General features: G+C 38.3%; 1 protein-coding gene across 1 annotated transcript; it reads right to left on the reverse strand.

The window, feature by feature from the left end:
* Positions 1-843: 843 nt before the first annotated feature.
* LOC141386793 (uncharacterized) lies at positions 844-12,330 on the reverse strand. Its single transcript, XM_073955705.1, has 5 exons — positions 12,242-12,330; positions 11,890-12,164; positions 2,580-2,593; positions 1,203-1,249; positions 844-1,128 (listed from the first exon to the last, which is right to left on the reverse strand). Exons 1-5 carry the CDS (start codon positions 12,245-12,247, stop codon positions 844-846), a joined length of 627 nt encoding a protein of 208 aa, XP_073811806.1. The 5' UTR covers positions 12,248-12,330.
* Between the last annotated feature and the right edge of the window lie 1,528 nt (positions 12,331-13,858).

The following is a 13,858-nucleotide window of genomic DNA, read 5'->3' on the forward strand; positions in this document are numbered from 1 at the left end:
TCTGCTGGTTTTGAACACTCGAGCTTCTGATTTGTAGCAAACACACTACACACTAGGCCACTCGTACGAATAGTTATGGTTGTTTAAACACATGCATGTACATAATTTTTTGAACAAAAAACTCCCACACTCCCACTCCCCTTTGAACACACAACCCTAGGGTTTGTAGTCGGACACACAATCTCTGTGCCACCGTACTCATTACTTAGTAACTATTTAGTAATGAGTAAAGTAATTACTTATGTATAAACCATAATATATGTAAAGCCTGTTAATGCGGAGAGCAATGAGCCATCATTACTTGGTAATGCATGAAGTAATGACATCTGCATACCAAATGTTTGCTGGGTGGGCTCGTAGGCCTCTATGCCCAGACTAAAGCTGTGATTCTATTACAGGCGAACGAATCGTATAATATCGACTTTTAAAGATAAGTGCAAAATATGCTTTCCTTCCTCAACATGTATGCAGAACACGTTTTGGCTGCTTTGTCAAAACTTTAGTTCGAAACTGAGACATGGCTCGGAACACATTCCATCTTATATGGTTGTCGCAACCTACCTTCGAGTCCAATTATAAATAACATATGTCACTCTCGGAGTTTTCCCAATGTGTTTGCATTAGCGTTTAAATTAACTTGCAAAAGAGTTTAGAACACCAAATTACATAATTTAAGAACTTCCCAACTAAATTTCTTACAAAAGCTTATTCACTGACAAATAAAAAATATGCGTTTTCTGTTTTTATTTTTAGATGATCGTTTTATTCAATGCACATAAACCCAATTTCGATTGCCAAATTCCATCAAGAAATATTAAATTACGAATTTTCGTAAACGACTTCTTACTTTTTCAATAAAGTAGCAACAGGAGCGGTATAAGCTACCGATGAAGTATAAGCTGGAGCACTGTAAACAGAGGAGGTGTAAGCTGGAGCAACAGCGGCAGAATATGTGGTATAAGCAGGAGCTGCAGCGGCATAGGTGGTGTAGGCAGGTGCAGCAGCAGAGTATGTAGTGTAGGCGGGAGCAGCAGCAGCATAAGTGGTATAACCAGCGCTATAAGTGGCAACTGGAGCTACAACACCAGCTTGAGCAGCGGCAATGAAGAGAGCCAAGCAAACAAGGAACTAAAGCAGAACAAGGATCAAAGTAGGAGGTAAGAAAAATTTGTTTGATATTTCTGGAAATACTTTAAACTTACTTTCATTTTGATTTGGTTGTTTTGGTTTGTTAAGTTACAAATGATAACTGATATTGGTCCAGTGTTCGAAATAGGTTTTTATACTTTTTCTTGTTAAGCGACATCATGCATTTTTAGAATCATAACAATGATATTATGAATTCTAAATCTCAAGACAACAATCATTTCTTCTTCTAGAAAAATCAATCTAAATTTTAGCAAAATAAATCCGAACAAGAAGATTAATAACCTGTCCCAAATGGAATTTCATCTATGACCAACCAGTAACGAAAATATCAAAACAAAAACGTTGTTCAAATGTAATACGTTGTGAAATGAAAGAAGGCGGATGTTTACCACCAAAACATCTCACCACAAACATTGTTCTCTGTCTGGTTGTGTGTTATTGACACATTATTTCTGCAGCATCACCCACATATCTAGACAGTCATTCCCTGATCTGATTTAATTGATAATTGTAATGCCATTTAGCGTGGCCAATGGCTTAGACTTGTTTACGTTTTTTTGCCACCTTTGTTGGGATTTCAACAATTCTCTTTTCAAGAATTTTCTTCAGTGGTGTTTGTATGTTTTGCTTTGTTTCGCATTTTTTCTTTTCGTCAGAGTTGAATGTAAAACGTAGTAAACTTTACAATTCCAGTAATTGATATTAGATTTGCTATTCACTCTCATGTTAAAGCTGTTATTCAAATGATGTGGCCAGAAAAAATGTCGAAATTCCCAAAATCGTTGTAATCGTATTCATTTTAGACTAATTTTTATGTTTGTTGTAAAAAATCGCCTTGGGATTTTTAATAATCAATTTGAATTTAGCTACTGTTTTGAAAATAGTGAAAGTCATTTCGTTATAGAGAAGTACAAATAAAAAAATCAATGAAAATATCTGCTTATTGTTAATAGTGGACATCTCGAAGAATCTGAACAAAGAAAAGTTCGATCGAGCTATGCCAAACCGTATAGATAGCATACGTTTTTTGTATGAATGTTGAAACCAGAAATAACAAATCACAGACAAAACGTTTAAAAACTATTCTTAAGGCATTCAAAATACCTAAAATCAGACGGAATTTGCATTAGACTGTCCCAAACAATGTTTGATTGATCCATAGTTTATTCCATTTGATCCAAAAACCTTAAATATGAAATTTTATGGCGATTGGTTAACGTTAATCCGTACTCCCTGACCGATATCCACAGTAATTTGTAAGGGGTCAAAGGTGAATTTTCACGTTCATTGTCCAAGCAATACACTTCATATTTTTATTTTATTTTACTTTGATCTGGGCTGGATTGGATCATACGATTTTCTATGTTTTAGACGGACACGCTACACACTGTGCCACGCATACGAACATTAAAATTAGTTTAAACGCTTACGAGTGTACCACCAACTGTTTTTTATTTTGTTAACACAAAACTCGCGTGTCAACGGTGAGCGCCAATGAACGCAAACAAAGAGATATTGTAGGGGCAATCATATTCTAAGAGCAAAATAGTGTATTTTAAAAATGTGAAAATATATATTGTTGTTTCAACCATATATTTTGTGTTAGGAAACATAATGTCACGAAATATATTGTTGCAACAACAATATATATTTTTAAAATACACTATTTTACTCTTAGAATATGATTGCTCCTACAATATCTCTTCTCTGCTTGTGGACGTTGCGAATAAATGCGTCCAATTTTAAACAGGATATACTTTTGGAGTACTTTCTTTAGACAGTTATCGTGTCAAGTAGCCATTTCAGTTAGTCATCGTACGATTTTTTAGAGTTCTTGACCCATTGTGTCAGGAAGCTTGACTTACTTACTTACTTAGTTGGCCCATTACAGAACATTTGTTCTATAGACCGAACTAAGAAAAGATCTCCATTCCTCTCTGTTTTTCGCTTGACTTTTTGGAATACCGCGCCTTTCCATTTCTTCATCCACTTGTTTGCTCCATCGAAGCTTAGGCCTGCCGATTCTGCGTACACCGCCATGTGGCATGTATTCATACGCCTTTTTAGCGGGTTCATCATCGCTCATTCTCATGATATGGCCTAGCCAACGCAATCGTTGCATCTCGATACGTTTAACTATATGCATGTCTTTGTATAGCTTATATAGCTCGTGGTTCATACGACGTCGATATTCACCGTCAACGCAAATCGGCCCGTAGATCTTTCGAAGAATTTTCCTCTCAAACACACCAAGCACTGCCTTATCTGCTTGCGCAAGTACCCATGCTTCGGAGCCATACATTAGCACGGGTAGTATCAGCGTTTTGTATAGTGTTATTTTTGTTTGACGAGATGTGGCTTTGTTTTTAAATTGCTTACTTAATCCATAGTAGCATCTGTTGGCCAATACAATTCTTCTTCTTATTTCACAACTGATGTTGTTTGTTGTGTTTATGGCAGTGCCGAGGTAGACGAAGTCTTTAACTACCTCAAAATTGTAGGTACCAACTTCTACGGTTGGTCCGAGCTCTATGGACGCTTTGCGCGTCGACACCATCAATTTGGTCTTTTCGCCGTTTACCGCCAGACCCACTTTCGCAGATTCTGCTTCGACCTTCCTAAAGGTATCAGTTACTTCCTTTACTGATCGTCCCATGATGTCTATGTCATCAGCATAGGCAAGTAACATGTGGCTATTGGTGTAAATTGTGCCATTTCTTTTGACATTTGCATCTCGTATTACCTTTTCCAGCAAAATGTTGAACAGGTCACACGAAAGGCTGTCTCCTTGTCTGAAACCTCTTTTGGTACAAAATTCTTCGGAGAGGTTCTTTCCAATTTTAACTGAGGACCTAGTATCAGTTAAAGTCATCTTACAAAGCCGGATGAGCTTTGCGGGGATACCAAATTCAGACATTGCGTGAAATACCTTTGATCGGAGGGGACTGTCGAATGCTGCTTTATAATCGACAAAAAGGTGAAATATGTCGATCTGCATCTCTTGGGTCTTCTCTAGGATTTGCCGCAGGGTAAATATCTGGTCAATGGTGGACTTGCCAGGTCTAAAGCCACATTGGTATGGTCCAATTATTTCGTTGACCATTGGCTTTAGTCGTTCGCACAATATCCCTGACACTATCTTATAGGCAATAGGGAGAAGACTTATGCCCCTATAGTTTGAGCATACAGTCTTATCTCCTTTCTTGTGGACGGGACATAGGATGCTCAGGTTCCAATCATCGGGTACGCGTTCTTCCTGCCAGATGGTGCTAACTAGCTGATGCATACACCTTATCAGCGCGTCGCCTCCGGTTTTAAACAGCTCGGCTGGTAAGCCATCGGCTCCTGCTGCTTTATTATTCTTCAGCCGGTTGATTGCTGTTTTTACCTCATCTTGGCCGGGCGGTATACATTCTATACCATCTTCTGGGATTGGATCTGTGGTATCATCGTCTTCGCTACTATTGGATACCAGCAGATTGGAGAAATGTTCCTTCCATATCCTGAGCACGCTATCTGTATCTGTTACCAGATTACCTTGCTGGTCTCTACAGGAGGATGTGCCTGTACCAAAGCCATCTGTTTGATGTTTCACTCTTTGGTAGAATTTTCGGACTTCATTCTGTCTCCTGTACATCTCGATTTTTTCACACTCCCGCTTATCCATTTCTCTCTTTTTCTTGCGGAAAAGCCGTTTCTCTTCTCTCCTTTTCTCCCGATATCTCTCTCGTGCGCTACGCGTTGCTACTGATTGTAAGGTAGCTCTATATGCCGCATTTTTCTCTTCGGTAGCAGCACGACACTCCTGGTCATACCATGAATTCCTTTGTGGAGGTCTCTGGAATCCAAGTGTGGATTTTGCGGCTGTTTGCATGGAGTGGGTAATATGCTGCCATTGTGTTGTTATGTTATCGGGACAAGGAGTGCTCGCGTTAAGCAATTGGTCTAGTTGAGTGGAATATGCTGTGGCTATCTGTTGTGTTTGCAGCTTATCGATGTCCAACTTCCGCGTTGAGTCTGTTCGTGCTTTATTTGCAACGTTTAGACGGGTACGTACCTTTGCTGCAACAAGGTAGTGGTCCGAATCAATGTTTGCGCCTCGGAACGATCGTACATCCAACACGCTGGATGAATGTCTTCCATCTATTACAACATGATCAATTTGATTACTTGTTCTTTGATCTGGAGACAGCCAGGTGCCCTTATGAATATCGAGATGATTAAATCTGGTACTGCTAACTACCATGTTTTTTGCAGCTGCAAAGTCTATCAGCCTCATACCATTGTCAGATGTTTCACTATGGAGACTGAATTTCCCGACTGTTGGGCCAAAGATATTCTCCTTTCCAATTTTGGCATTAAAATCGCCTAGAATGATTTTAATGTCATGGGCAGGGCAACGGTCATATGTTTCTTCTAAGCGCTCGTAAAATATATCTTTGGTCTGTTCGTCCTTTTCTTCAGTGGGAGCATGAGCACAAATAAAGCTGATGTTGAAGAATTTAGCTTTTATTCGAATTGCAGCAAGTCTTTCATTCACTGGGGTGAAGCTGGATACCAGATGTTTTAGTCTCCGACTAACTACGAATCCGCAACCAAATTCATGCTTTACGTCATGGCAGCTATAATACAGTGCGTCACCTTTAGGTGTTGTTGTGACGCCTTTCCCAATCCATCGTATTTCCTGTATGGCAGTAATATCGGCCTTGTACTTTTCAAGTACGTCTGCCAATGCGAAGACTGCACCTTCTCTATAAAGAGTGCGAACATTCCAGGTGCAGATTCGCAGATCATGGTCCTTAAAACGTTTGCGGGGTTCGTCAACTTTAGAGGGGTTTGTTTTTCTTTTCTTTCGTTTTTTCATAGTAGGATGTTTTTTCTAGGGGAGGGTTACTAACCCGACGCCCAAACCCAAGTTTTTAACGTTCTTATGGGTGAACCCGCGGCACATGTTAGCTCACTACCTTTAACGGGTGTTAAAGGCAGTTCCCCAGGTGACACCACGGGGAGGTCAGTGTCCACTTGAGATGAAAGAGGGACCAAGATAGATCCTGGGCTTTGCCATGTTAAAGCCAGTCAAGACCATTGCTTGGTATCATTCATCCCCTACGTCACCCCAGGAAGCTTGACTAGCCCACGAAAACATTACATAATTGTAATCAGAAGAGCTACTTTCTATGAAATTTTCAAAACAATTCTCGAACAGCCCTGCTTTAAAGAGGGAGATACCCGAATTAGTTGTCCGATATAGTCTATCTTTGTACTTAATTTAAGTTTAAAGAAATATGAGAATGTACTATGGTTGGACCAATACCTGCCATTCTTTATTATACCCTCCAGCTATTTTTGTTGGTTACCGTAGGATTTTTTAAGGTTTTTGGGCCATTATGTGAGGAACATTATATCGCAGACGGGCGGACAGGTCAGAATCGACTCCAAATTGTCTTTAACGGATTTCGTTTAAAGATACATAGGGTCATGTTTATCATGAAACCAGATTTCAGCCATTTCGGTTGGATAATGTGCCTAAAACTTTAAAAATACCGAAAATCGGACTTTACCGTTCTATGGACCTGTACCAGAAATCTCTGCCGGAATATAAATATTCTTTACTTTCAAAACAATTGAGCAAAGCCTATAGTCGGGATGGGGCCGACTATGTGATACCCTACACCAGTACCGCTGTGCATAAGCTTTTCACTCGTAAACATTTCTTTTGGAGAGATACGAAAGTTTTCGTCTATCTGGCTTTTATAACAAATGACTTAATGTTATAGTTGACTACTGTCGACGTCTAGTTGGTACTGATTGAAAGCTTTGCTTAAAGTAAAAACTTCAAATTATTAAAATTGTGATAGCTTAGTGCCTTTTGAAATAACTCTGATATTTTACCATATATGACAAATTTTGTAAATCTCCGATGATTTAGTTTCATTATCAAGCTCTCTCTCCTTGGAATATGATCAACAGAAGCAGAAATCTCTATCACATCACCATCACCTTCTTCCTCTATGGGACTCCCATTAACCCTCAAAATTTCGTGACGATCCGAACAAAATAGGGATGTATTACCGACTATTGCGATATCTCCGTTATTTGGCCACCTACGCCAACCTACTTTGCATCAGTGTTAAGATGGGATTTTCTACTTTTATAGTCAGGCTTTGCTTTTGGAAAGTCTCCAACCAAAGCTGTGATATTCGTCATTATAATTAAAATCGCAAAAATGAAAAGTTGGGTTTTATTTGCGACTATTGTGATATCTTTGTTGTTTGACCACCTACAACAGCCTTGACATCGTTAGAAAGGTGATATGTTCTACTTTCATTGTCAGGTTTTATATTTGGTATATCCCTTATAGAAGCTGAGACATTCGCTTTGGAAAAATCGTTGACTTTTTCTACAAATAAGCTTTTTGCCTATTTCGACCCCTAAATATTATCCGACCATCACCAAAACCAATAGGCTTCTTCCCCTCCGGCACCCCCATCAACACCCAACATTTGGTGACGATCCGATCAAAATTGCGACCTGAAGCGTGATACAAGATTTAGATGGACAGACGGAAAGACGGACGGACACACATTGTCAGATCGACTCAGCTTGTCGAGGCATTCATTTTGGTATATATATGTATGGAACTACGGCCATTATTTCGATGCGTTACAAACGTTTTGGCCAAAGCCAACTTATAATACCCTCCCCACATAGTGGTGTAGGGTATAAAAATTGGTGATGCCGTTCTATGGGGGCTATATCAAAATGTGGACCTTCACTGACAAAATTCATGGGGAAAGTTTTGTAGCCCCTACGAAGACCAAATACCAAATTTTATCTATTTCTATAGAATATTAACCTAAAACTTTCAACATACCGAAAATAGCGTGGACATGTGTCCTTATGTGGAGGAACAAAATCTCACTTTTCAAAAATGGTCTGGCCAGCTAATTAGGACACTAGTTGCAAAATCTATTGCAATGATAATTAAAACACACCAGCATTTGTATACCCTCCACCATACTATGGATGGTATATTAAATTTGTTTTTCCGTTTGTAGTGTATTGGAATAATCATACTCGACCCCAAAAAGTAAAATTCTGAGTCGATATATGAATATTCGTCCGTCTGTGGTAATCACCCTGGCAGCCTCAAAAATTGATGAAGGACGCTGAAATTTTGGAAAAATGCGTGTTTGTTTGCAGACACTTAAATTGACTTCAGCAGTCTACGTTTTGATACAGTCCCCATATAACCGCCCGATTTCAGGAATCTTGACGTTTTTAGCTATTTTTCGCATCTAAGATTAGAAATGGTCAAATAATGGTCTCCAACAAAATATTTTGCCCCACGTTATGGAATAGCCCCCATATAACGGCACCACCCTATTTCAGGTATTTTGGCCGTATTAATGTAAATTTTTAAAACAACTTAGATATAATTTAACACTTAGGGTTCCTAGGAGTCAGAAAACGTCTTTACTAAAAATTGTGGACATAGGTCAACGTTTTCGAATAGGATCCATATAACGGTACCACCTGATTTTCACGGTTTTAAATACACATTTTTTAATTACATATTTGGGATTCAAAGTTCTAAGTGACCAAAACTACTGCAGCAAAAATTGTGCTCCACGATTTTAAATAGCACCCATATAACTGTACCACCCGATTTCAGGTATTTTTGAAATTTTTGTTACATTTTCAGCCTAAATTGGCTGTTATTTGTAATTCAAGGTTTTCTGTGGCCAAACATTTCTACCGAGAAAATATTGGACATAGGTTCAACTTTGTCGTAACCCCCATATTTTAACGAATTTCAAGCATTATAAAGTTTATATCTATATTCTCGATTCTCAGTGGTCAGAAAACTTCCTCACTAGAAATTGTGGACATTGATAATTTTGTAACAGAAACAAAACTGATTATTTCATTTTAGTTCTGAATATTTAATGTACAAAAAGTTTGGCCGCCGAACTTGACACTTGTATACTTGTTTGTATTTATGTAGTTAGTTAATAGTGGATTCAAATGGTTTACATTAATGCACCACAAATACGCAGATTTTTTATTCTGTTTATCCAATACCACATATGTATGTATTTGGTTACCGCAAACATTACTCCTATCCGTACACTGCAGTTACCGCTCCATACTGGGTGTACATTTACCCTCAAATTACTTATTAAACAGTTTGGATGATTCATTAGCTCGACATTGGCATGCTCAGGTTTTTACAGTGTTTTATTTAACTTGCTTTGTTTCCTGTCTGTTTAGTTTAAATCTAGTAACTCATTTTTAACACAGTTGCAGTTGAAGAATATACTACTTGATGACCAAAATTTTGCACACTTTTCAGATATGGATGGCAATACATACATGAATAGGAAACCAAAACAAATATGAGTCCATTTTTTCCTATATCACCCGATTGCAGGTATTTTGAGGTTTTTTCTTCTTTCTTAGCCCAAATTGCTGTAACTTGGTATTTGTCGTTCCCAAGGGTACAGACACTTCCGCACCAAAAATTTTGGAAATAGGTCCAGGCTTTGGTATAGCCCCCATATAAAGGTACCACCCGATTTCAGGCATTTTAAAGTTGTTATCTACATCTTCGGCCAACATTGGCTGCGATTTGGTTATGGGATTCTCACTGGTCAAAAAATTTTTATTTACTAAGAAGTTAAAATAATAAAATAATTAATAAAAATTAAGCTACAGCTACAGTAGAGTCGATTTAGCCATGTCCGTCCGTCTGTCTGGCTGGTGTGCACGATAACTCTCGAACGGATCAACGGATTCGAAACAAATTTTGGGTATCGTAATATTTTGTCCAAACATAGTTTAAGTTCAAAGATGGACCCTGTCGGTCCACTCCTTCGTGTACCTCCCCCACAAAAGTTCAAAATTTTTCTGTAAAATGGTGTGAACGATAACTCTCGAAGGAAGCAATCGATTTGGTCCAAACTTTTCACATCGTATTACTCCTTCTAGATATAGATCGGGTTCGAATATGGACTATATCGGTCCACTCCTTCGGGAACCTCCCGGATAAAGTGAAGTTTAAGAGTTCCTCCCGGATCGTTTTGAAATTGCTTTACTAAGTTTTCCTTGCGGCTTCCTTTACGACTTTACAATTTTTTCTTGCGCAAGTCCATACTTCCTGAGATATTGGATTAAAAGCTGCAAGAAAGCCTGACGGCGCCAACCGAAATGATAATTCTCGCAGGGAGTTCTGACACAGACTGTGCACATCGTATTATTTCATACAGTCACGTATTAGGTCGGAATGTGAATTGTATCGGTCCACTCCTTTGGGTACCTCCCACACAAAATTCAGAGAAAGTAAAGTTTTGAGAGTTCCTCTCATCGTTTAGATACTTTTTTACTAGGTTGTTCGAACCGCCTCGAACTCTCGAACGGATGAACCGATTTGCTCCAAAATTTGGCTTTCGTAATATTTTGTCCAAACTTAGTTTAAGTTCGAAGATGGGTTATATCGGTCCACTCCTTCCGGTACCTCCCCCACAAAAGTTCGAAAATGTTCGGAAAATTTGTGCGCACGATAACGCTTGAAATGAGTAACCGATTTGGTCCATGCTTTGCACATCGAAATGAAATTTCCACCAGACTTAGAAGAGGTTCCAATATGAACTCAATCAGTCCACTCCTTCGGGTACCTCCCACACGAATTTTTGGAAAAATTCAGTTTAGGACCTGCACTCGAATCGCTTTGATTTTTGTTATAACAACTTGTATTCACTGCCCACCATACGACGGTACAAGTTTCATCAGGGCCAAGTCCATACTTCCCGAGAAAATAGTCTGAAAGTGTGTAGTGGTTGGAGTGCAAGATACCTGTCGAATGGATCAACCGATATGGTCTAATATTTGGACTTCGTAATATTTTGTACAAATTTATTTTAAGTTCGAGGATAAGCATATCGGTCCACTCCTTCGGGTACCTCCCCCACAAAAGTTCAAAAATGTTCGAAAAAATTGTGAGCACGTTAATATTTCGAATCCTTTATGAAGAAGTTTGGTTACTAAAAATGTTTGGTATATGCCTAGCCCCACATTACGGTACATACATATTTTAAAGCAAACTCGTGATACAAAATCAATATATTTTATATATAGCATAGTTATTGTGTTTGGTTTGGCTTTGTTGTTGTTTTTTTTATTGGCTGATGGTATATGTCAGTCAGCACAGCTGACTGATACCTTCCTACTTGTTGATTTATAAATACACTTTTCCATCTTGAAGAATATACTACTTGATGCTAGGCGAAAAATTACTTTCTAGCTTTTAAGTGTATCTATAAATAAAACACTGTAGCTTATTTTTTTAATTTTGCGTCAAGTTGAGTCGTCACCTGTCGTATGAGAGTTACCCTTAAGACAATGTAGGGATTGCCGCGGGGTGCAGTTTAATGCCAATGTGAGAATTTTTGATGCTGACGAATTCTCGTTATTAACTACATCATTTTTAAAAGTTCGTTTTTACAATCGAGTCATAAAATCGCACATCCAGGCTCAGAAGACTAAATCGTGCAGCACTGTCTAATGTTCTAATTATTAAATTGCAGACATTTTCAATTTATATTTTAATAAATAAAAAAACTCGTAAAATTTGGTGCTTCGTTTTTTGTTTATTTATTATCCAAAATCGGTAGACCAAGTACATTTATGATCACTTTCATTTCGGGGGTGTTTTACGCATTCCAATCTCAAAGAATTTACTTCTTCTTCAACAAAGTGGTGTAGACAGCAGGAGCAGCTGGTGCTGCAACTACAGCTGGAGCAGAGTAAGTGGTGTAGGCTGGGGCAGAGTACACTGAACGAGTGTAGACTGGAGCGGCATAGGTGGTGTAGGCGGGATGGGCAGCAGCATAGGTGGTGTAAGCTGGGGCTGCAGCAGCATAAGTGGTGTAGGCTGGAGCAGCAGCATAGGTGGTTACTGGGGCAATAACATGAGCGCTAGCAGCAGCAACGAAGAAAGCCAAGCAGATAAGGAACTGTGGATGGAAGAAAAAATAAACACAATTCAAATTTAATCCTTGACGAATTTTTATAGAGTTGTGCCAATACTTACTTTCATATTGATTGATTTGTTTTTTGAAGATTGGTTCTTTGCAATGGAGCGTAATGAACTGATATCATTTCGAGTAATTTTAGAGGCTTTTATACAAAAAATAATAATTGAACCATAACCAGCAGCAAGCGCAAAGAACTTTTGTGTCATTGTTGTGCGTGGATATTTCAGACAGCCAGCCAAACGAGCAACCTACCATTCATGCTACCACACATTGTTGGTAGCATAATTAACGTCTTTACGCTGTATTACCATGACTGGTGGGCAATTGTTTGTGATAAATAAACGAGTTTTTTCTTTTTGGTTTTCTTTGTAAGCATCTACTTAATAAGCTTATTTTCTGAACATATTTCCTATTCTTAATGCTGGAAGTACAACAAATAGAAATAGGTTTTTAATATCCAAAAAATAAAGAGTTGTTGATATTTTATTTTTATTGATTGGTAATTGACACTTTCGTGGTGAATAGAAATTATTTGGGGGCATTGAACAGTAATGAGGAATTTTTGGAATTACATCAATCAATATTTCCGCAAAATGTAAACAATTACAATTCTCTGAAACCAAATGCTTTTAAGTGTGAGAATAAGTACAAACTTGGGAATTCCAGAATTTCTACTACTATTTGTCAGCAGTAAAAGTAGTTGGGAAATTTTGAGAAATTACACATTGGTGACAGTCTGAAATCAAACGGTCCAATGGGAGTCAACGAAAGTTGCTGCAAAACCCCACTTACTTACACTTGAAAAATCAATTTTCAGTGGCAAGTCTTGTCTGTTGATTACCATATTTCGCAGTAACACAATCACTTTGTTATACATATACATAGATACATATGTTCCCAGAAACATACCAGAAGATACAGTCGAGAATTCTCTCACCGGATTCATATTAGGATGGAACGTACTGTTTATCGCCGAGTCCACACGACCTATTTTCATACATTAGTTGTAAAAAAGTGTGACTAAAATAATCAGGAAATGGTCTCTCGCTACATAGAGGGTTGTTGAAAATGTAATGCTGTCTGACATAGGATAGGATGGAACCAGTATCTCTCAACTTTGGTAGTTTTTGTAAATATCAAAAAAAGCACAAATATTGAGAAATTTTGTGTCAATTTTTCTCTATCGTAAAATTATTCCCGCATTCTAATTTGCCATATAGGAGGTGCAGGATAATTCTGTGCTATATAAAACGATTGCAACACAAAGATCCATATAGCATATCCTATAATACCTAGGCCTTTTGGCAAACATTTTTTGTATCCCCAATAATGTTTATTTAACGAATAAAAGATATCAGTCGGCTTTGGCAACGGAGGATTTACCTTCAGCATGTGATAAAAAGAAATGAAGCGAACCCAACTCTTTAGTCAAGGGGTTTCTTCTCCATGATCATTCTTCTCTGCTCTGAACCGGGGAAATCTCTTGTGATACGACCTGCTTGGAGTATTGTACCATGACCACCTGCCTCTGGAAACCTTCGAGATTTCCGGAGACAAAACCCATACTATGGGGGTATTCCCCTAAAACAAAAAACTGAAAGAATGTAAAAATAATGAAGTTACCGTGTAGGGGACTAGTGATCTACCTGCGAATCACACTTCGGCGTCATTCA

This window comes from Musca autumnalis, unplaced genomic scaffold, assembly GCF_047663935.1.
Source record: "Musca autumnalis isolate F117 unplaced genomic scaffold, ASM4766393v1 scaffold_5, whole genome shotgun sequence".
Lineage (NCBI taxonomy): Eukaryota > Metazoa > Arthropoda > Insecta > Diptera > Muscidae > Musca > Musca autumnalis.